Raw genomic sequence first — 24,391 nt, 5'->3', positions numbered from 1 at the left:
TTCTCTCCGTGCAGAAAATTTCCACGCTTGAAGGGGATAACAGCAGGAATGAGCCAAGGAGCGAGCGATGGAGTTGTCTTGTAGATAAAAATAGTCATGCAGTGACCTGAGCCATTACCAGATGGCAGGCAAGGGTCCACCTGGCAGCATAATAACAGGTTGACTGAGAGCACATTTCCTTTTTTTTTTTTTTTAAATGAAGTTCAAGACTTAAATGTTCAATTAACAAGCTGTTACATTCATTGGATGTTGAATTGTTGTAATTTAATCAGTTCTTGGGCTCCTTTTGTTCAGCTTGTATATGCTACCCTTGGGTCAAATTCTTTCGATATCTAATGTTTACTATCATGGCTATTAGATGACATGCTGTTATATCCAGAGGTGGGCGCATCAATGAATTTTGAGCGTCCATCATCGTCAACAGTTGGGACACCATTCCGTCATTTTCAATATTTCAAGACAAATCAAACTGCATTGTCAATCTATCCATCCGTCATTTTAACTGGGATTCCGTTATTGCTAAACGACAGCTGCTATTGTAGAGCCGAGAGAAAATTTCATGGCCGCAGTCATCGTTATTTTCACCACGCTTCCATCACCACTATTTTCTGCCTGACATTGTATGTTACTATTCTTTTTGTGCACACAGCACTTATGACAATCTTAGTCTTTCAATTTGTTAAAAAAAACAAAAACAAAAAACAAACAAACACAAAACTGTCTGTCATAGATGTTTTGACAGGTGGGCATTTTGTCATTATTGATGGAATGACCACTCTGCTTATATCTCATAGTCCGCAAATGAGTACAGTTCAAATGAGGTTTGGTGCCAATATATAACACAAATAAATAGAGGAACGAACATTTCCACAAATTTCAATGTTGCCCTGTGATTGGCAGGTAACCAGTTGAGGGTATACTACTGCCCGAAGACAGCCGGGATAGGCTCCAGCACACCCGCGACCATTGTGAGGATTATCGGTTCAGGTAATGGATGGATGGATGATAAGAATAATAAATAGTTAATTGAATTGAAATTTGTCTGCCTGCACCACAATCAAATCCACCAACCTCATGGAATACCTCGAATACCACAATTTAGACCTGCTATTAGCTGGTCTAAATTGTAGTCCACTCTGTCTATAAATTGTCAGCTGCGCCAGAGGCGTGTAATTGAAAATTTCCTTGGTCTGCTGCAGGTGCAACAGAGTCTGCAAATTTCCCAAACATGGTAAACTTGACTTGCCCTGACACAAAAAGTTGTTAGGTCTCAAGCTACAGAAGTTGGCTCAAGGGATGTGCCTTTAACTTTACCAGTTTACCAGTTTGTTAGTTTAACTCAAAAACCACCACATCTATTATCAGTTCATCTCATGCCATCCATACATCGAACCTCAGCTTGTGAACGTTTACATTCAACTTTGTTTAAAAATATTTTGAACAAAATTGATGTTTAGATTATCTTTTGAAATAATACATGGCCTAATTGGTTTGTTGATGTGCTTAAACATTTTCTTTTGAATTTCATTTATGAAGCACATTTCAACAATAGAAATGTGGATTTCAAATCTTCTCTTCTTGGGGTATTTAATTGATTAGTCATGTACTATAATTTTGTAATGTCCTATAATTCAAATTCTTTATTTGAAGACCTTTAGCAGATATGAGATTAAAATAGATTAATTAGATTAATTAATTACAAATCCTGTAATTAATTAGATTAACATTTTTAATCGCCTGACAGCACTATATATATATATATATATATATATATATATATATATATATATATATATATAGAATAAGTGCAGGGACACTTCTGACAGCTTTTCTTGCTTCTGTCCTTTTTGCGTGTATATTTTCTGCTTAGAATCTGACAGTATTTTGAAACTAAGGATGTTAGTGACACATTTGGCATTTGGAAATTGAGCACATGCTGATATTTGCGCTGAAAGCGTGTGCATAGCTTATTTTTAAAAGGTTAGCAAGTAGAACATTTTTGCTTGCTTGAATCCACGTGAATGCGTCTACAGAAGAAAAGTGGCATGACTTACTATTCTAGCCACGAAACCTCAGAGGCATAAGAACTTGGATGGATGGATAAAGTGTGAATCAAACCCTGAGACTGGAGACCGCTGCATATTTCTTGTTTGTCAATGTTGCTCCACCACTCATTTTCTGGACCACATATCCTCAATATCCCACTTGTTGCTAGATAGAATTCATCAATCATGTTTGCCCCCAATGTCCAGCAAAAGGGCATTTTGTCAAACACGGGTTTTTGGCTTCTGTTTGTGCTTTAAAATGCACTTTCATAACCTGTAAAAGTTTATTCCATATAATTGTCAAATTATTACATATTAGAATAACACATAAAACACTTATTACAAAAGAAAAAATGCCACTGCCCAAATATTTCTGAAACAAACTGTAGACTATGCCATCATTTGGGTTTTTACTCTAGCATGATGACGAAATGACATCATTGCCAGCGTCTTGGGACTTAACCACTGTGCCACATCAATTAAATAAATGGACTAGAACGGAAGCATCCGCACAGTTTATTTTTCAAGTAGGATAGCTTAAAGGTCCTTACTTTAATACTTTACTGTACTTTAATAATTACAAAGTGTGCCTTTTGCAACAATAACATTTGTGATATAGTGTTTATGTTGACTGTAGTTGTGTTTCTGTTAGGCGTTTTTTTTTTTTTTTTGTAACAATGTTGAAGCCAAACTTTGAAATGAAGTATGCCATGTATGTCCAATAAGTTATTTCAAAAATATGAAACGAGTTAAATTCAAGGACCGCGATTGGCTGGCAACCAGTCCAGGGTGTCCCCCGCCTACTGCCCAGAGTCAGCTGAGATAGGCGCCAGCACCCCCCGCGACCCTTGTGAGGAATAAGCGGTCAAGAAAATGGATGGATGGATGGATGGATGGATAAATTCAAGGATTAAACATTTGAGAATTTTCAAAGGTTACTTCAACAAAGCAAGCCTTTGAAGGAAATGAAGAGTAATGCTGTTGTGCCACCATGTGGACAAAAGTCTCCATAACAACAACAGGATTTACATTTGAGCATCTAACCTGTTTTCTGATTTGTTACCAGCATGCACAGTTTCACTTACAACATAACGCATGCCATGCACAACACAGTAGTAGTTGTGGACAGCAGTAGCTCACATCTATAAGGGTAAACCGTCCTGCTGCGGACCAAAAAAATGTAATGAATATAATAAGGAATGCAATAATAAATATCAAGCAACAACAAAACATTCAATTGATCAAGGTAGAATGTGATTGGAACATTGAGGCCAATCATAACTGAATATAACTGTAACGACTGCAAGAGAACACTGTGGTCACTCTAGCAGAGTTAATAATCATCAGTCACTTTGGCAAAGTGCATGCGGTACTGTACTAACTTTGGTAAACTGGAATTAAAATGACTGGATTTTACTGGTCTATAATAATTCATGCTTGCCTTGCAGCACATAAGCACATTTTTAAAGCACAACATTGCGTCTACTCAATATGCTCACTAATTGGACTGGAGTCGACTTTTCATTGGTGGATAATTAATGTGGCACTTGAGTGTGAACTAAGGAAATAACTCTGGTGGGGCTTTGCTGAGCCACGACCCAAGAGACTGCGGTTTATCTTGTGCCTGCATAGGAAGGAGATAGAAAAGGAGAAGGAGACTAAATCAATGTCCCTGCACTTGCTCATTAACCAAAGATCTTGGCAGGGTCAGCCTCTAAGAAGATACCCTTGGGGAGGCTGAGTTGTGCAGTGAGGCTGGAGATGCCCATATACTGTCCACTGTGGTCTATTTCAGTCTCTGAACTTTAGATGGGTCAGCTCCTGAACAGAATGTCAAGTAACATTATATACTGTACATAAATAAAACAATCGTTACTGAAATAATTCTGCTTTCAAACTTGTGCTGTTAAACTATTTATTAAAATAGTTTTCGATTAATTTGATCAGATTACTTTTCGATTAACTGATTAATTTTGGCAGCTCTAATTCAAACTACGTTTTAAAATGAAAGTACCTCGTCGCCTCCCGTGTGTGCAGTTTGACATGGGAGGCGACGTGATACGTAATTTACACTACCTGCACCAATATCTAGACGTGGTATTAACAGGCATAAATTCAGCCTCTAAAATTGTCAAGTGTACCGGAAGCATGTCAAAGGAAACGGAAAGGAAATTCAGTATGTCGGAAAGTTATTTTTTATTTTTATTTATTTATTTATTTTTTATTTTTTTGTGAGACCGAAATGACAGCATTTCATAATAAATCCTTCCATCCACTTTTTGGTACCACTTATCAGGTCGCACATGAACTGGCGGCTATCTGAGCAGAATTGTAACATCCTGCACTGGTTGCCACCCGAACCCTGAAAGTATCAATTAACCTAACACACATTGTTTTGGAATGTGGGAGGAAAAACGAGTACAAATGTCAGCTCTATGAGGCTAATGTATGCAGCCTGATTATTTAGAATCAAATGAAAACAATAATTCCAGTATCAATGCCTCTGACACACAAGCACACATTTCGGACTTTACTATGACATATGGTATAACATAATGCTGATTAACTTGTGTTTTGCGATCCAATAAAGGGCTCAGTTTCATAATCTGTCAGGCTGCATTTTGTTGACTGGTCTGCCAGTTAGACGCCAACAGAACACAGTAAATTCAAGAAGGATTATGGCTTTTGTTGTTTGGATTATATGAATCTAATTACCTTGCAGAGGGCTTAACTGACTCTGTGGCTTATCAGCTTGATTTCCTACGCTGTCACTGAATGCAGGCCAATTGCTAGTTTCTTCAGAAAACAGCAGATTAAACCGAAAATGTAATTATTCATTGGAAATGAATTTTTAACCCATAATAAAATCAAAATGGAAGAACATAAAAAGTATGTAGGTCCACTTGTCATAGGGTCATAACAATAATAACCTTATACTTGATGTGTGCGTGTGCAGTTAATTTGCATCTTTTTTTTCTCTTTCTTCTTCTTCGTTTTTTTTGTTTTTTTTTACAAATATTGGTAGGAAATGCAATACAAATGAAGATGAAGATTAAACATTTCAATATCTATCACAATGTACTGTATAGCAGCCATGTTTAAATATTTTCCTAGAAATCTGTTATGAAAAAACTAATTAAATTCTAAGACAATTTCTAGAATTCTAAGATTCTAATTATAAGACAAAGTAAAAAAATAAATCAATAAATAAAAAAAAAAACCCAGATATGTCCTTATATTAGTGACAGAAACAACTTACTTACATAAATTACAGTTACATTACATTACACATTACAAGTTTGACTTCAAAATTCAAAATCGTGGTTGGATGATTGTGACTACAACTGTATATAGAGCATTGGCTCTTAACCTGGGTTGGTTCGAACCCCAGGGATTCGGTGAGTCAGTCTCAGGTGTTCTGCAATGCTCAAGACACACAGCAGACTCAAATGATTTGTAATGATACGCCCCGCTTGGCCATTATTGGGTGCAGGTGATCATGCTACATTGCTTGGCCTTTCTGTGAGGGAATTTGTTGCGCTCAGTAGTTGTTGTGACTGTTGTGATGATGCATCATCTAATTTCCTTATTTTTGTAATCCCTTCATACTAACTATGTCGAGCAAAAACATATGGTGTTCCACAGGGTTCAATCCTGGGGTCAAAAATGTTTTCATTGTATCTGCTGCCCCCTGAGTTCCATCTACAGAAAACAAAAGTGGTTATTTTATTTTGCTCTATAAATATTGAGTTGAGTGATGGGAGTCAGCATCCTAAATGCATGATTTGCAATGCCATGTCAAGCAATTGTAGTTCAACACAAGTAGCTATCTTGCTAAACTGAAGGAACACTTTCTTAAAAACGAAAAAAAACAAACAAACAACATACTTTATTTTTCAGTAAAGAAGGGTTCAGTGAATGCACATAGTATGGTGTGGGTATCAGTACCTTCAACAGGGTTCAGAACCACCGATACAGAGTACAGTATATAATGTATATACAGTACATCAATATAACAAATTACTTCTGCATGTAAAATGCCTACTGTCAATAAAGAAGTACAAGTAATGTAACTTGTATTGTTGTTTTTATGTTATGAAATAGAAGAGTAGCAAAAATATTGCACTTGTCATCAGATTTTCTCTTAAACTTTTCTCTATTTCCACAATAACCTGTTAACAAGTTTGTCAAACAATCCAGGACGCGGGAAGACTGGAAATGCATCATCAGACTTTCTTTCTCAGCACGTTGGTGATCAGAGCTTTTGTAGGGATGAAAGGAAAAGATCAATTTCTTGACTGAGATGCGCTGCTCCTTCATTTAGTAGTCAGAGCTTTGACTTGAGTCCTCATTAGTGCGCCCATGCAGACGCAGTATTCACACCGTCAACCACACATACAAGAAAAGAGTCGGAATCAGCTTCCGTTGCAAACTGACACAAATGATTCAAACAACTCATTCGCTTGCCATATCAAATGTGGCCTAATTAGAGACATTCACTACCTGCTTGCGTGGAGCTCAAAGAGACGTTTTCTTCTTGCCAACATTTCATCATGAGGAACAAGAACAGTGACTCAGTAAATTTGGACACTTTCGCAGCTGATTATGCATTTCTGGCTTTTAAATGAATTTCCACTGTTACTTCCAGCAAGGGAAGTATTTTTTCAATTGCAAACAATGAATAATATATCACAGTTGTTCATTGTTTGCAGCACCGCTCTGCCATGTTATGCCGCAACATTAGTCTACTGGAAGAAATTCAGCATAATTAAATGCAAGGAGAAGAAGAAGCAGAGAAGGCACCCTATACTAAACTGCAGTAGCTACTAGTCATCGAATATTTACCTCTATATAATGTTGTCATCAAAGTTTGTATGTGTTGTTGCTCCGTATGTTTTAAAGTAGCAGAAGTAGGAAGGGTTCTAATAATCGTAAAGCTCAGGGAACAAACACACCAAATCACAAAATTTAGGTGTGATGCTTCCCTTGAATCCTGAACAGGATAAGTGAGTGGTATAGAACATGGATGGATGATTGTGCAAGACTTTCTGATAACACAAAGTTAAAGCTAACACAAAGTTGCTTTAAAAAACCTAAATACACTTTTTTTTTGTTGGGCCGTGAGGTGTGATGAGAAAGAGTAGGGAAGCAGTTTTCGCTCAGTGAAGCACTGCTGCCTCCACTGGGACCATCATCCATTTGTGGAGGCAATCAGCATCTGACAGCATGAGCCTAACCTGACCTTGTTCCATGCAGAACGCTCAGTCAAGTACCGTATTTATAACTAACTGCAAGATTCAAATTAGAACACCCAATATAAAATAAAACATTAAATGACATGCTATAGTCTAATTCGAAACGATCTGTGGTAGCAGAATGCAGGTCACTGCTGCTTATCAGCGTTAAAATTGTACATTCATTGGCTATTTCATTTCACCTGTAAAAACTAGTTTAATGCCACCTAATGCAAGAACTGCACTATGATGTGTTGGGTCTGAAAGTGGTAAAGAGTTGACATGGTTGATGTCCAACTCCAAGTAAACTTTATCAACTGTACAGAATAACATTTAAATAACATTCTTTATTGTAATAGAAAGGTATCCATTTTTATAACACAACAAAATAAGAATTAGCGGTTTGGAAAATGGATGGATGGTTGGATGGATGGATGGATGGATGGATGGATGGATGGATGGAAAGCTAGAATAAAATCAAATAAAGTACACAGTCTAGTAATCCACAAATCTAATTTGTTAGGATTGTATAATAGCCACATTAAAAACAATAATGTGTCCTAACAGCCAATTATCAAAATTAGGTTTTCCCACTGATGATAAACATGGCTTCTAGATACTGCCAAATGGATTCACAGGCGCATATATATTTTGAATCTTTCCTCATTTCCATCTTCTGCATTTTAAAAATAATTACTTTCCCATTTTCCACACTAAAATATGATCCCCAAGCAGAATAAAGTGTCTTCAGCCCAAAAGCTTTCTTTAGAAAGCACACGATTTGACAGATCGTTAGCCCCTTCAAGATACAGAACACCATCACTGAGCTGTGTAATCTGGCACTGACACAGTTGGCCAGGATCACAAGCGAACTCTCCAACATTTTCTGATAGGAGTTCAGAAGAGAAAAAGATATAGAAACCAAATAATTACATCGGATACCTCATATTAGGCTTTAATATGATTTGGATTATCTTAAGTCAACAGGGCCATGCAATAGTATTTTTCTTCATTGACAAACTCACTTTTAACCTTATAGAACACTCCTCCTACGTGACGAAGGGCATGCAGTAATTCATATCTGGTTTCCGGTTCAGTTTAGCAAGAAGATTTTTTTTGCTGTGCAAGGTTACGCTCCGCTTTAACACGATTCCAGCCAGATGTCTGTGAAAGGTGTACTCACACCAGCACTTAATATTTCTGGTGTTAAATGCGCAAGCAGTGCCAATATTAGGTTACCTTAGAAATTAGCATGTAGTTTACGTATGTACGGAGGCGGCACTTACAGGTTCAGACAAGACTGGTTTAGAGCAGAGGAAGGTTTTTCTTTGTGCTCTGAAAGAAAACAAAGAGCAAACAGCTTTATTTATACTAAAGCTAAGGGAATTTAAAACATTTGTTAAAACAATTATTCATGTTATTCTGAAGGTGGGCAGTCTCACAAATTTATTTTTGGCATTTGCAGTTCTTTGTTTTACTGTCCACGTGTGGATTCCCACAATTTAGGTTATTGTGACAGCAAAAGTCAAGGTGAGTATGGTTGACACATAAATCCATTTCTACAACATTCACAGACAGTAATCCCCCTCAGCACTCACATTTTGCAACACGAGGTGGAACAAAAATCTCTGCGTGACATGTCATGATTATCTATCATCTTACTGGGAGAACCCTTCTGCCTGCTTCGAGGGCAATTCCCAGTCAAGTCAATACTCTTGATGACTCTTCCACCTTCAGGTGAGGGATGAGAAAGTCTTGTTCTCAGCAATATATGTGCATCAGTAACAAAGTAGTACACACCTGACAACAATCATCCACAGGTGAATGTTCCCGCTGAGATGCAGAGCTGCTTTGTATGCACAGTTGTCTGCCGACAACCCACACTATTTCCTTCTATGATAAACCTACAGAGGGAGCTTCCAGCATGTCTTCACTTTTTTTATGTATTGGTGAGGAAATTTAAGATTACTTCAGTATACTTTTCTGCTGCACTTGCGTGACAGAGCTTAAGTTTTTCAAGCTGACTTCAATCCATGAGGAAAAATGAACTCTGATGGAGCTGCTAAAAGCAGAAGTTCCTCAAGTTGTACAATCATATTGAGGGGCACCTCAAAAGTTGTGTAAAACTTTGGAACTACAGTGCAAGTAACTTTCCTTATGAGAGGTTGGTTAGTGAGAATTAAATAAATGATTATGTTTCGCATTTTTTTTTTTACGCTGGACCGTACATGGGTTAAGCAGACTGATTTTCAAAACAGTCACATGTTGACAAAGGTAGACTAGCTTATGATTTTAATGTTTAAAATTGTTCATTTAGATACAATTCGTCAGGTATGGCGAACTAGTGGTTAAAACGTGTACCACACTGTCGAGAGGTTCTGGGTTTCAATTTTGGATCAGTGAAGTTTTCCTACCTATACTTGCACAGCTTCCTCGCAAATTCCCAAAATGTGCCTGTTAGGCTAACTGAAGACTGTAAATTGTCTATAAGTGCAAGTGTGTTTGTGAATGGTTGTTTGTTTCAATGAGGCCAGACTTTGTTGTACCTTGCCGCTCACCAAAAGCCAGCTGTGATGGGCTCCCTCTGAAACGTCAGGGGTGTGGTGGTGGACCCAAATACAGGGAAGCAGGGCGAGGAGGCAAAGAATGCGGTCAAAAAAATGTTTAAGAAACAAAAACGGGGAGGCAAAAAGGAGCTACAAACTAAGAAACCAAAACAACAAAGTCCAACAGGGTAAATCGAGACAAGGCGCGGAACAGAACTGGCTGCATTACAGGAAGAAAATGACAATGAGTCAACACAAACAGAGGGGAAACAAGAGACTAAATACACGCACACTAATTGACACAACGAGACACAGCTGGGCAAGACACAAGTGGCAGAGGGTTCTGATTGGTTGACACACGAGGAAGTCAGGCAAACACAGGTGGGCAGGACAAAGCTTGACGAGGCAATGTAAGACACACAAGGAATGCAGAACATAACAGATCATAACTGAAACTTGAAGCAACATGATGACAAACTCAAACAAAATCCACTCAAAACTAGAATCCTGACAAAAGCAAAACCAAAAATCAAACCAAAACCCAATCGACTATTCCATTACACCCGCAGTACAAGTGAAAAGAATATGAATCGATGTTTTTTTTTTCTTTTTCTTTTTTTTTTTTAAATTAGGCACATGTTAGAATGATAGCTGGTTTACAATTTCAGCCTGAGAAAACAGACAAGCTATTGCTCATCAATTGCAAAGAAAACTCAAGATATAAAGTGCAAGTGCAGCAATGAAGGAATGTCAAAAATAGCATGCCATTAACTTCTCCTTGTGGATTCATGGCGACACCATAATTAGATAAGTTGTCAGAGAGTGAGATATACTGACGACACGGGTCACAGGGTAACACTCATTACATACCAAGGACGGCTTTTCAACAAACCATCAGATTAGAAAATAAATTATCGAAGTTTTAAATAAAGAGACTAGACATTTTGTTATGTCAATCAACATTTTCAAATGAAAACAAGCAGATGCCATAGTCCAGTTGCATCATCAGGTTCCACCATGAGAGGGAGCTTTAAGCAAAGCCACTCATGCACAGCTCCATTCACCTCAACCAGAGCCAAGAACAACAACGATCTGATGCAGTCTCAATATAGCGGACAAAATCACCTCGCAGTGGTTTGTCTTCAGTGGAAAGCGCAAACTGAGTTACTGTGTTTATTATATTGAATTATTTATAATTAAGGCACCTTACTAGAGGCTCCACTCATGTTGATACATCTCACCTCCAATAGGGAGCATTATTGTGTATTATAAAGGCTATTCACAGAGCATGTATGCATCATAAAAAGTGTGCATTTAATTACAAGGTCCTACAATACAATATATTTATTTACTGTGCGTGTTCAGATTTTGAACTAATTAAATAAATGAACAAATAAATAAATGGAGAAAATGGAACAAGGCTGAGTGGGGAAAAATAAATAAAGGGGGCCTCAGCAATGTCAATAGTGTAAAAAGAAGTGTAGAAAGGACACAAATGGAAAAAAAGAAGAATAGAATAAATGTAATGTTCAACGGGACATACAACTTTAACTTTGAGAACAAGTTGGAGTATGAATTAGCTTACCGTAACTTCAGATATAATGTAGATCAGTCCTTGGTGAATCTGGTCCTAGTACATGTGACCTCTCCCCGCCCCCCGCTCCCCCACCTCTCAAAAAAATAAAAAAAAATAAAATAAAATACAAAATGAAATACAAAAGAAGAAAAGAAAGAAAGAAGAAAAAACAAACAGAAATAGACAAAAATAGCAATGAAAAATATCCACCTGTGTTGCTCACTGAACTGAGCTGCAGTATGACACGCCAACAGGTCATAAATAGAGTTTGACCTCCAAAATTTGGTATAGCATTTCAGAGATATTTTTTTCACATTCATTTTCGGTGTTGGTTTATAAATAAATATGTTGCTTCTACTGTACTTACTAAGAATGCAGCCCTGCTAAGAATTGATACATGTTTATTCACATTTGGATTATAATTAGACTTTAAATTTTAACTAATGAAAAATATCACCCCCATTACATTTTGTTAATGGTGAAATGATGACTGCAGCAGTGTTACATATTGTATAACGTCCACAAAACTAGCCAAAGTGTAAGTAAAACACTATGCGCAATAAATTGCCATACTGCAGCTGCCAGCAGATGATAACAGCATATGCATGAATTTTATAGGTGTGTGGCTGGATGTTTGTGTACGTGTGTTTATGATGTTGTTGTCACACATGGCCAATCATGTCGAACAATGGAGGCCAGGAGGAGAGTGTATACAAATATAATCTGGTCTTGAATGTGATGTTGTTTAAAACACATGCTGCCTTAAAAAAAAAAAAAAAAAAAAAAAAAAAAAAAAAAAAGAAATCAATCAAAAAAAAAGAGGATTGTTTATTGTATTGTAAGCACTGATGGATTGGGTACACGGTTATACTGTACTGTACAATATTTGTGTTAGCCGTTGCTCATGCTCTCGATAAATTGTATGTGTTTAAGTGTGTTTGTAGTATTTCCGTGTTTAAAGACTTTAAAAATTGTCAGTCCTGTCAGTCTTAGAATTGTGCATTCTTGCACCCCTGTGAATCGGAAAAATAAGTTCAACTAGAGTAAGTGCAATTTCTGGAGAAATTGCGAGGGAATGCTGAAGGCTGAACGCTAAGATTTGAATGCATGTGGAATGCTTATGAAGTACATTGAGAGATAAATTATGAAATGATGACCTCCTGGTTACTGGACAATACACTTTACCAACTGTGCCAACTAGCAGCATCAAACACCTGGTAACGATGAAGTTATATGTATGGAAGTGGGCGTGGAAAGTGACAATTAGAAATAGTTCAATGTCTGTACCATTGAAAATGAATGGGGAAAAGTTTATTTTTAACGTGAAATTGTGCGGATACTGTAATTAATGTGGAATCAGACGATATATACCCCAGTAGGCGTGGATTTTTAAGCAAGTTGAAATTTGAACAGTGTAAGTCGGAAGTATTATGTGGGAGTTATTACATGGCAAAAAAGTGTGGAGAATGCTTCAGCATTCCCACAATTATAGTATTTGTAAGATTGCAACAACCAAAAGACCACAAAAGTCCAAGTAGGTTGTCATTGAATATTTTATTTGCAAATGAAAGATTAACAACTCATAAGTCGTAAAAATATACATTTTTAAAATTGTGATATTTACATGGATTGTTTTGTCATCAATCAAACGAAGAATTCTGCACGGTTACTCAAAACCGAACAACAGCAGAAAGAAAATGGATGATTGCCAAAGGAAACCAAAGTGTCTTGCATGTCCCCTTAAGTAACGCTGTGCCAAGCGTGTCTGCTCCTGACGCTTATGCTATGTCGTCGAGGAGAAACAGTCGACAACACACATCCCACACAGACCCATGATGAGTGTTGCACACACAAAAGTGCAAAGTACATGGATGACAACTTTAAAAAAAAAAAGACAAAAATAAAGCTACATAAATTTTTCTGTGAATATATTTACAATTTTAGATTATTTTTTTTAAATTCCTTATCCAAATACAGGTATGATACATCAAAGCAAAGCATTCCCATTCCTTTGCTCAGTTTCTTATTACATGCAGGTCCTTTTGCATCCCTTTTCCAGGGTGACTTCAGCACCGTCCGTCATTTTTTTGGGGGGAGAAACGCATCACATTCCGAGGCCCAAAAGTCTGAGCATCATTTCGGTCAACCCTCAAGTCAGAATAAAACACCTTAAAACAAACATAAAAAAAACCAAAACATTGTGGCTATCACACAGCACAAGTTAACATAATACTTGAGTGTTGATGATAAGACAATACACATACACTGTCGATGGAATACTGTTATAAAAGATGATACAGAGTGTGCGTGCGTGTGGTCTTTATTCCCCTGCTGAGCTAATGGAAATCTGTTAAAAGAAAGCGCCGCACATGAGAGGATGAAGTCAGGGATCTGCCACCTGAGTCAAAGCGCTTGGAGGAGTTTTAACAGCTGGAAGACTTGCATCCCTTCCTCCACCTCCACCGTCACTGCCACTATTGTTGCTTTCATCGGCGGCGGAGGGAATTTCAATGTCGAGAGCCTTGGCTCGATATCAATCGCGTTAGGAGAAGTGCCTGCTGATTCCCAGCGCTACAGTGCTCTGACAGACTCGTGTGACAACCAACGTCTTGGAGGAGACGCTGTTGTTGAAATGCAACGGCTGTCTGCGAGTGCTGTGAAAGTCTGCATGTTGTTACTGTGGGTATGTTTGTCTGCATCACAGCTTCTATTCGTTAATACAATTCAACCCATCAAACTGACTCTGAAGGAGCAGAAGTGTGTGTTGGCACCTGTGTACTTGTGGAAATTAGGGCTGTGCTTTTTTTTTTTTTTAAATTGAATATTCAATGTCGAATCGATTTTCCTTTTCAAGCCATAAATTCTTCAGAAAGTAGAATTTTAAAGGCCAATTTTTTTTTTATTTACTGTTACATGAATTCAAAAGTTTTAAGTCTTACATTTATGAAATATCTGACTTATTGCACTTCAAGACAATTCAGAATCTTTTAAGTTTAAGTTTATATTTACAATTATTAAATTAGAAATATGAAAGTATTTTCATCTCAGCCTTGCTGATGCCAATGTTTGTGTTAAACTTAACTTATTATAACACGTGTTACTTTCATTAATAAACTAAATCGTTTAACCAGTTACTGCCTCAGCAAAATTTACTTTTGAATTTAATATTTGAGTTTATATCATGTCCTTGACATTTAAGAAGAATTGATGTTCCATAATTTATCAATATCGAATTGAACTGAAGTGAATCGAATCGGGAAAAATCGAAATCGAATCGGACTGAACCCGTGTGAATCGAATTAGAATCGATACCCAGCCCTAGTGGAAATGCAGTTATTTGGACAAAAGTATCAGGACACACCACATTTGCAGCAAGGAGTAGTTAAACCGTTTCCAGTCTTCTGATAAAGACTTACACAGATTTCATAGTATCACTGTCAGAAAAATAGGTTCCGATCTCAAGTGTACTGGGACACAATCTGAACTCCTCTCAAGTAATCTGATACTATTACTGTAAAAAATGATTTCTGTTGGACAGTGACCATATTAGTCTGTTATGTACCTCCAGCTCATTGGAGTGGTTTTTTTTTTTTTTTTTTTTGGCTTTGAGCTCGGACATCAGGAGCTTCCTACTTCCAAGCGTCTGGAATGGAGCATCAGATTGATCAGCATCAGATTGACAGTCGAGCCCAACTTTACTATTACATGAATTGATCAAGAGGTCGGTGCCATCCCAAGACTTTTGTCCACATGCAAATTGCTAACATAGTATTTGCATGTGCATAATATTCTCATGTATGTACACCCATGGTCAAGTGTAAAAACATGAAGCCCAGTTATGAATTATGTACACGCTTGTCTCAACGCACCCCTCCCCCACAAGAGAAAACATGGCCGCCGTTTGTGAGGCCAGCTTCAATTGACTTTCGAGTCCTAATGAAAATAAATACTGTCAGTCTGCATTCATGTCATTGTTAAATAAAGGCTACTTAGCCTGGCTAGATCCCCTCTCATTCGCCGAATGGCTAACCGTAGAGTGTGTGGGTGTGGCCCGAGGGCTTATACTGAATTAACATGCACGCACCCCTCCACCGTACACACACGTGCATATTCACATGCACACGCACACACACTAGCTTCCCTGGTCAGATATGAACTGCTGTCTATAGTTTAATATAAAAGGCATCTCTCCCACTTCCTTCAGAGGAAAGTCAGATGGGAAGCCCTACATGTGAAGTCAAAGTACATGTTTATTGATTTAGAACACCAAACATGTCTTGAAGTCACCTTTGGGATTTCCATTTGACTTTTACTGGCATAGGGTGCCAATCACCCCTCACATACCCTAATTTATTAAATTAAATGACATCATGTGCATATATCTATTTGTATGTACAATACAAAACAATACCGATTACATAATGTACAGTACATTGTCCCGTGGCATGGGATTGCTCTCTCACAATGGATATTTTGCACTGCTCTCAAGCCCCCCTTTGGGATGCCGGACGACTTATTGAAGTAGCATCGATATTTGCCGCTATTGACCTTCTGAGCCGGTGTGCTGAAGATAAGGGAAAGAAAGAAAGCGTGAAAAGGAATAAGGGATTGCAAAGGCACACTGATAGAAAAGCTACTTGCTCTGTTTTAAGCTACGTTCAATCAAACTGCACTGGGTCTGTGACTATGTGACAAAAGGGGCATTGGCTGATCACCACAGGCGGACCAATAACACACCAGCACCCGCTGATTCATTCAGACTGCCATTGAATGCCGCTCCATTATTATGGAGTCCTGACTATGATACATACATACTTTTTTAACACTGAAGTGATCATAAACTGCACAGTCCTTTAATCTATCTTAATTGACCCTAGCCTCATCTCTTCTTTGGGTTATCTTCACTAATTCACAGCATAATATAATCAAACAAGTAAGGTATTGCGCAGACTGAAGAAAGCAGACAAGAGGAGATGCTTGAAGAAGCTGACAGAGGCAAAACATTTAGTAGCAGGTTGGCTTGCTAATGTGCCTAACAGCATAGGATCTCCCTTCCTGGCAATGAATCTGATGCTTCTGCAAAAAGTAGCTTCATGTAAATGAAAAACTGCTGAGGAAATTTATCATGGGGCATTACGTGGTCCTGAGTGCTAAAGCTCACAAATCTCTCGTCACGACCGGATCTGTCTATTTTCTTGATTTGATGAATTTTACTTGGAGGTCTTCATAGCAACCATACGAAGCAACACCCTCGGTTGCTGCCTGGTGTGCTAGCATTTCCTTTGCCTCCCGTAGCATCTTCCAACCTCTCAGGTGGTCAATCAATACAGTGGATTTGTGCCGTTATACTTAGGGCGACCAGACTCTCAACATTAAAAACAGAGTTGGATGAATATACAATACATTTCACCAAATTTAGTCGATAGTCAATCTTCGTCAACGGCGGGTGGGGGCTTGCGAGAGAAAGATGGTTGTGGGTGATCGTTAATGCTAAATGCTATCTTGGTTGACAGTTTAACAGTGCTTAAACAATCAACACACTCACCATTAGCCAATCTTTTGGCGGCCATAGTAGATAGTAGTAGTAGTAGTAAATAGGAAATAATTTAACAGTTGCATTCCCTTTTAACGGGTTTATCATAGGAATCGCTATGACAACTGTGATTGTCAAAAAACACGATGCACAATATCATGACAAAACAATGACTTTGGTGAAATCCGCCATTTGGCGAGAGCCAAGGCTCAAAGACGGGATGTCTAGTCACCCTAATTATACTGCATGATGTAACAATTGTAATTAATAGAACACTATAAAGCTCACTTCATCTTCATTAGGAATCTTTTCATGTCTTACTACAAGAGTGAAAACAGGTAGCAGAAGTGAAGATAACACCACAAGCACCCCAAATTACGCAAATTTCTATGCGCTTATTATTCAGTACATTTCTGGAAATAAAAACAATAATGACATCCATCCTCACCATCAATCACACATTCATGGTGACACATTTTGGTTTGACTCCCGAAATGCAACACACAAACAAACAAGCAAAAAAAAAAAAAAAAAACCATTTTAAAATACTTCTTATGACCTGGTCCGTCAACTTATCGATAAAAGAAACACATAAAACCAGGACAGGGAATAAATACTCAACTTGAGCTAATAGATGCTTATTCCCTATATGAATTCATGGTCTGTCTATAAGCTTAGCATACAGTATGTATTTAATAGACATAAGGTATTCATTACCAGAAAAAGAGGTGAAGACTCCACTGATGTGACTCCACTGTTAGTGCTACATCCTTATACCTGAAGTTTGCCCTGCTGGTGGTAAAGCAGATTGGCTGTTCAGTCAGATGAGTGAGTCTAAGCAGGTTCTTCGTGGGTTTCTCATGAAAGAGGCTGATGATGCACACACAGATACAAACACACACACACGCTGAAATACAGTGCCTGTCTGCACGAATGGGCACAATTGGGTCAACCCACGGGTGGTAAATGGGGTTGGTGGTTTTGGATCTGGTGCTGGATGAAGATGACATCACCCTCCTGCTGGAGAAGAAAATATCTGCAGTCTCCATCTCGTGCATCTCATGGTGGGAGGGGGCTACTTCTACTATCACTCAGCTTTGAATGTTTTCGTCCGCGTTTTACCCCTTTGCTCCATTACATGCCTGCAATTTTGATTAGATAGATACTCGATAAGGGGGTCCCTTCAGCTTGCCGCACACAGGGCTTCCTTGCTTGAGTCATATGACACGAACATTGCCTCCTCTCTGATCTTTTTTTTTTCTTTTATGTAATTCAGTAGGGGGCAAGCATTTCATATTTTCCCTTTAAGTATGCATTCATTAGAAGTACTTTAGGACTTATAGTATTGAATTTTTAATTACATCCTTTTAACTATTTGCATTTCTTTGTTTATGGAAGAGTCTTAGCCTTTGGGAAAAGGTTCAGGGTTGTGGGGTAGGGATGGGAGTCTGGCATGGATGCAGAAAGGAGTTAACTTGCAGTCCTACACAGTCTGAAAGGCCTTGGTCTGGGCGGGGACCATAAGGGTCGGGGGTGTCGGCCCAGACAAATTCCTGGAGTTGAATTTGGGAGTGGTAGGGGGCTCGGGGGTCTTGGACGGCACCACTGTGGTGTAGGCCGAAGGGGACTGGGGAAAGCCCGGAGGTTGTCCATTTTCCTTCAGTGCTGCAACTGCAGGTGGGCGGGGGCGGTGGCCGCGCTGGGCGCTGTTGTGTACCATTGATTGGGTGGAGGAGGCACCTGATCGCGAGCTGCCAGAGCGGGACGAGGACAGGGAGTTGGGCTTCACCAGCTTTGCCTTTGGAGCCTCTGCATCCTCTCTGGACAAAAACAGGCACATGACGAATATTCACTCATGTCAAAATGCATTTAAATATACATATACATACATTATCTCACAAAAAAATAGTACAGGGAGTCCTTGAGCTACGAACGAATTTCGTTCCTACGATGGTGATGTAACCTGAATTTCGACTTAAGTTGGATTTCACTAACTCATTCACTGCCAGTCATTATAGAAAATTTTTACATTTCCAATACTCACGTGATATTACATTCAATAATTATATATAAACCGAATCTACCAAATAACAGAATAGACTCCCTACTTTTTGTCCCGTCCCGTTCTTTTATAATTGACAGCAGAAAAATGTAGGTTTGCCAAAATACAGCCATTTCTCCCATGGACTCTGAAACTGTGTTTATTTCCTATAAAATGGGGCAATGATGTCATCTACCGGTGGTTGGGCATCAGTAAAGTTGTTTCCAAGTTTGATATTTACAGTGGAGCATGCTCAGATTCGCCCCCATTTAGCACCGCTCTAAAAAATACAATTGACAAGTATACTTGTCAAAGGCAGTGAATGAGTCGATATTTACATCAAAATACTTTGCACAGTAATTAGAAACAAAAGACATATTTGCGTTACCCGGGAGATACCGGAAACAATATTTCGTGTTTCCGCACGGACATTCTTTGCTGACAGACGGCAAAGCGGAGCTAATGGAAACTTAACCACGGCAATGTGACGGGCCTGATGGTGAGCCGACCTGCTCGATTGACACCTGTTGCTAGAGGTAACAAAACAACTTTAAATTACTTTAAAATGGAGCGATAACTGTCAGAAATTAACGAAAAAGAAGGTGTTATGGACGCGGTATGCTCGCCGTAAAGTTGAAACGCTGTAGGTCGCCTACGACATAACTCGAGTACTCCCTGTATTTCCCTTACAACTTTGTAAATATCTTCTGAAAACATGTGACATTTTTCTACAATGTAAAGTAAAAAGTAGACAGTATACAGCCTGTGTAACTGTAAATTTGCTGTCCCCTCAAAATACTGTAACTCTACACATACTCATTGATATCTAAACCACTGGCAACAAAAGTGAGAATACTCCAAGGTGAAAATGTCCTTACTGAACCCACTCCCTAATTTTGTGTATAAAGTCACAGTTATGAATAACAAACAGGTGTGTTAAATTTGGCGTTACACCCTGGGGATCTGAAAAAAATAATTCTTGCTCTACATTAAGAAGGCTTAGTGGAGAGAGAGGCACATGGTCCACATGGCGGAATTATCGCGTCAATGGTGGGAGATTGTTGTGGGCAAAGTCCATTTACAATAGAAGGTGCCACAAGAAGATTTCCACTTGTGGATGATGTAGTCGACCTCACATGTGACATCGGCATTCGGCACCGCTGATGGTGCATCCGTGGATGAAAACCAAATATAATATTTTAAATGTTTATCAGGCACTGTCATCACGTCAGCGTTTGTGCGCATTGTGAGGCTCATTCGAGCATCTGCATCGTGCTTATGAGGGATTAGTGTCAGCTTTTCCACAGAAAGTCAAAAACCTCTCATGTATAAAATGTTGATGCAAAACATATTTCTATCCATCCATCCATCCATTTTCTTGACCGCTTATTCCTCACAAGGGTCGCGGGGGCTGCTGGCGCCTATCTCAGCTGGCTCTGGGCAGTAGGCGGGGGACACCCTGGACTGGTTGCCAACCAATCGCAGGGCACACAGAGACGAACAACCATACACACTCACACGCACACCTAGGGACAATTCGGAGCGCCCAATTAACCTGCCATGCATGTCTTTGGAATGTGGGAGGAGACCGGAGTACCCGGAGAAGACCCACGCGGGCACGGGGAGAACATGCAAACTCCACCCAGGAGGGTCCGAGCCTGGACTCGAACCGGAGACCTCAGAACTGGGAAGCGGACGTGCTAACCACTCGACAACATATTTCTAAAGAAGCAGAAATATATATAAATAAAGCAAAAGTAATGGCTGGGGTTTCTCATAAAGCTCACACCGAAGTGGTTGTGGTCTGTTTTAAGCATATTGCCACTCCTCACATGGCAAACAAGTAGAAAACACTTCATCTCATCTGCATTATTTACTGAAAGCTGGCCCTCCAACATGCTACATTATTCATGGCTACATTAGTGAATGTGCACCTACACCGGCACAAATCAGTCACAAAAAAGCATTTTTTTTTTTGTCATTTGGTTTCCGCAGGCGGACACATCTGAAAAAGCTCCATATCAATATTGACATAAACAGTGAGATTTATATTGTTGTTTACACATAACAAACACAATTGCCATACTTCTTCAGGCATCCTTTTGACATGTAGCCTTTTTGTTTGTAGTGTATAACACATCCGGCAAGTAGTTGGAAAATTTTGTCTATTAGAACAGAAGTGACTATTTCAGGAAATACAATACGTCCCCAATACTGTCATCAAAGTCCTCTATTGAACATGCCTGTTAGAACATAGACACAAAGGGGAAATAAAAGTCAGTGAAAATGAGGAAGAACATACCTTATCTCATTTGGAGTCTCCTCTTCCTCATACTTCTTCTTCTCTTTCGTTCGGAAGACAAGCCAGATAATTAATATGACGATGAGCACACCCAAGGAAATTCCCACTACTGCGCCAGCAACCTTGCCCATATCCCTCACATCTGCCCAAAATAAAACAAAACAAAACAGAACAGATTCCATTAGAAGCATTGGGTACCACAAATTTCTAAAGAATAACACATAAAAAAAAATCATCCTAAATGGGGGAGTATTAGACATATGTTTATGAGGAAAAAAAAAATATTCCATTGTTTATATCCTCGGAGCCTCTGAAGTTTCACTAAGTATGTTCAGTAAAGCGTGATACACCTTACACATCACAATGCTGAAATTGGCTCCACAATAACATAAATTTGGCTGCTTACCAAGAATCATGACAAGGATTTTTCCCGAATCAGATCGAGTTAACTGGTGAAGAACCAGAAAATGGCATAAAGAAAAATAAACAAGTTGTCTTGTTTTGTTAAAAATGGGTTCTCGAGACCAGCGGTTCTCAAATGGGGGTACGAGTACCCTTGGGGGTACGTGAAGGCACTCCAGGGGGTACATGAGGTTTTAAAATATATTTAAAAAATATATGTAAATAAAAATATATATATAATTTCATAAAATGCATTTTATATTCAGTAGGCAATTGAATTTCAGTGTCCCCAAAACCCACCATTTTCCCCATACCAGATTGCTTTGACCCAACTTGTCAACCAAACCAGTCAATCACTTGAAAACTTTATTTAAAATTCAGTTATTCCTTTTTAAGAACAGAGCTTTACTATGATCCCAAAATATGTCACTTTATGTTGATAATAATCTATATGTGCACAAATCTCTATATTTTTTTCTTTTTCATTTTATAATTTATAATTAAATTATTTATTTATGTATATATTTTAGTTATAGGTTTTTATTTCCAAATAGTTCAAGAGACCACATAAACACAAATAAGATTTCTAAAGTTTAACAATAAATCAGACAGTTCGATTTTATTTATTTATTTTTTTCTTCAATCAGAAATGCTTTGCGCTGGTTTAGGGTTACTTGGCAGAAAAAAATATTTCACAGGGGGTAAATCACTGAAAAAAGGTTTGCGGACCACTGCTCTAGACAACAAGAGATATTTTTCAAAGCAAGTATTTTTGTCAGCTCATTTCTATTTCACAATGTTCTCACCACTGTAAATACTGGCACATATACAGGTCTTTTACTTCTTTCTTTTTTTCTTCTTTGTGTCATTTTCGGAAGGCTTGGACCAATGTGACTATTTAGCGGCCATTTTGGGGAGTTTGACGTTCCCATCAAGACATTACGTGGACATTTACATGTTAAAATAGTTCTCCGTTTTATTAGGAACTGTCAGAGAGGTATTTACATTGTGATTCAGTAGTATAGAAGAACACAGAATCATATAATACTAACCAATATTTATAATATGTTGCCTCAATGGGCTAAAAAAACACTTAAAAAACAACCAAACCAAACTGCAACCAATACAATTTCCATTATATTAACTACAAACTGGCAATTCTACTTTTCTGTGTATCCTTAAATGAAATTTACCATGATGTAAATCAAACAGTTTGCGCGGAGCTACAAGACGTGTCAATTTGTTTACATGTGACCTCAACCGCCCAGCCTCTCTAGAAATGTATTAGCATGACAGTGAAACATAAGTGGTGGAGCACAGGTGGCGACTAGTAACGACCAGTGCAGTCCCCTGTGTTGGTGCATTGGGAAAGTGTAAGGGGGTTGTGGAAGCACAGAGGGGGAAATAAATGCATTTCCATCTGCAGTTTCAAACAATAGCCATCAGTCAGTGTGACAGGTGGAGGTGAGGTGAATGCCGCAACGATTTGCCAGTTGAACCCCCTCTCACCCTTCAAACACTCACGCTGCATTGTGACCTCAATGGTGCAGTTTTCCTCGCCCACGTCATTGCTGGCTGTGCACCTGTAGACACCCGTGCTGTCCATGGTGAGGTTCCTTAGGGTCACCAGTTCAGGGTTCTTCAGATCTGGACAGAAGAGAACGGTACAAACCCATTGCAAAGTTGTTTAAAAGTATTGCTCGGTACCAGGCTGGTAAGTATGAAGTCGATCACACTGACATAGAGAAATAATACCTGAAAATATCAGTTAATTAAGACTGAAAGTTGCAGCATGCTCACACGTCGGCTCTGCAGCCTACTACTTATGAACAAAGTGTTTTATTATTATTTTTCCACCAAACCTATAGAAAAAGGTAAATGCAACAGTTACGGGGATTAATTTTATTTTCATCATTTTAAAAGGGAAAAATTTGCTTTAGTTAGTGAACATTTTGTCTCAAAACGGATTGTGACCTGAGGTTCCGCTCTTTGAAAGGGATCTCATTTAAAATCAAGCACCTGCAAGCCCTGTTGAAAATTGTGTAAGACTGAGAGTTGACCAGGGAAATTTTCTTTCATTAGGTTTGACTGTGATGTCGAGCGGTGAGCAGTAATAGCAAAATAATCTCTCAAAGTTTGGAAGAAAAAAAAAAAAATCATTCAAAGTTTGTAAAAGGTTGAGATGAAGGAAATCCCAATTTTGTTTTGGATCTCATCAAAATTATTAGCATGTTTCCTCACAATAACATTGGAGCGCTCATAAGAGAAATCTGAACAGACCTCTGTCCTTGCCTCCCTAGGCCAACTAAAAAAATCGAACTCCTTTATTCCTTTCTATACTATAGATCGGTGGTCCCCAACCACCGGACTACCACTTTGAACCGGGCTGCAGCAGACTGCATAGTTGAAAGAATACAAAACTTACTGTACTTCCAGTTTATTTATTATCAGAGGCTAAAACATATTTTAGTTTAAAAAGTGACTGGATTCTCTCTGTTACAGCTGTTTATGAAAGACTCTTGACGCATATCAAGATGCTAAATTATCTTAGTCACCCAGCGTTGATACTAAGTCCACAAGCTAACAAAACGAGTAAAAAAAAACAACAACAAATAAAAAAAACAGTGAGAGCCTATGACTAAGAAGAAAGACAAAGGTGCATTCACACACAACAGCGGGAGACCTACTAGAAATATCGATTTATTTGATTCC

General features: G+C 38.6%; 2 protein-coding genes across 2 annotated transcripts in view; one reads left to right on the top strand and one right to left on the bottom strand.

Moving 5' to 3' along the window:
* The window catches only part of LOC144033067 (C5a anaphylatoxin chemotactic receptor 1-like), a 463,289-nt gene that overhangs the window by 125,605 nt on the left and 313,293 nt on the right, over positions 1–24,391 (top strand). The gene's annotated exons all lie outside the window — the stretch shown is intronic.
* clmpb (CXADR like membrane protein b) overlaps positions 12,937–24,391 on the bottom strand; it is a 79,687-nt gene continuing 68,232 nt past the window's right edge. Inside the window, exons 5-7 of the mRNA XM_077541852.1 lie at positions 23,204–23,326; positions 21,278–21,419; positions 12,937–18,754 (exon numbers count right to left, since the gene is read on the bottom strand). Of these exons, the coding sequence (XP_077397978.1) occupies positions 18,418–18,754; positions 21,278–21,419; positions 23,204–23,326 (602 nt within the window). The 3' untranslated portion in view covers positions 12,937–18,417. The remainder of the gene's footprint in view (positions 18,755–21,277; positions 21,420–23,203; positions 23,327–24,391) is intronic.

The sequence above is a fragment of the Festucalex cinctus genome, chromosome 13 (genome assembly GCF_051991245.1).
Source record: "Festucalex cinctus isolate MCC-2025b chromosome 13, RoL_Fcin_1.0, whole genome shotgun sequence".
In the NCBI taxonomy this organism is placed as follows: domain Eukaryota; kingdom Metazoa; phylum Chordata; class Actinopteri; order Syngnathiformes; family Syngnathidae; genus Festucalex; species Festucalex cinctus.
This window is presented reverse-complemented; position numbering and strand designations above follow the sequence as displayed.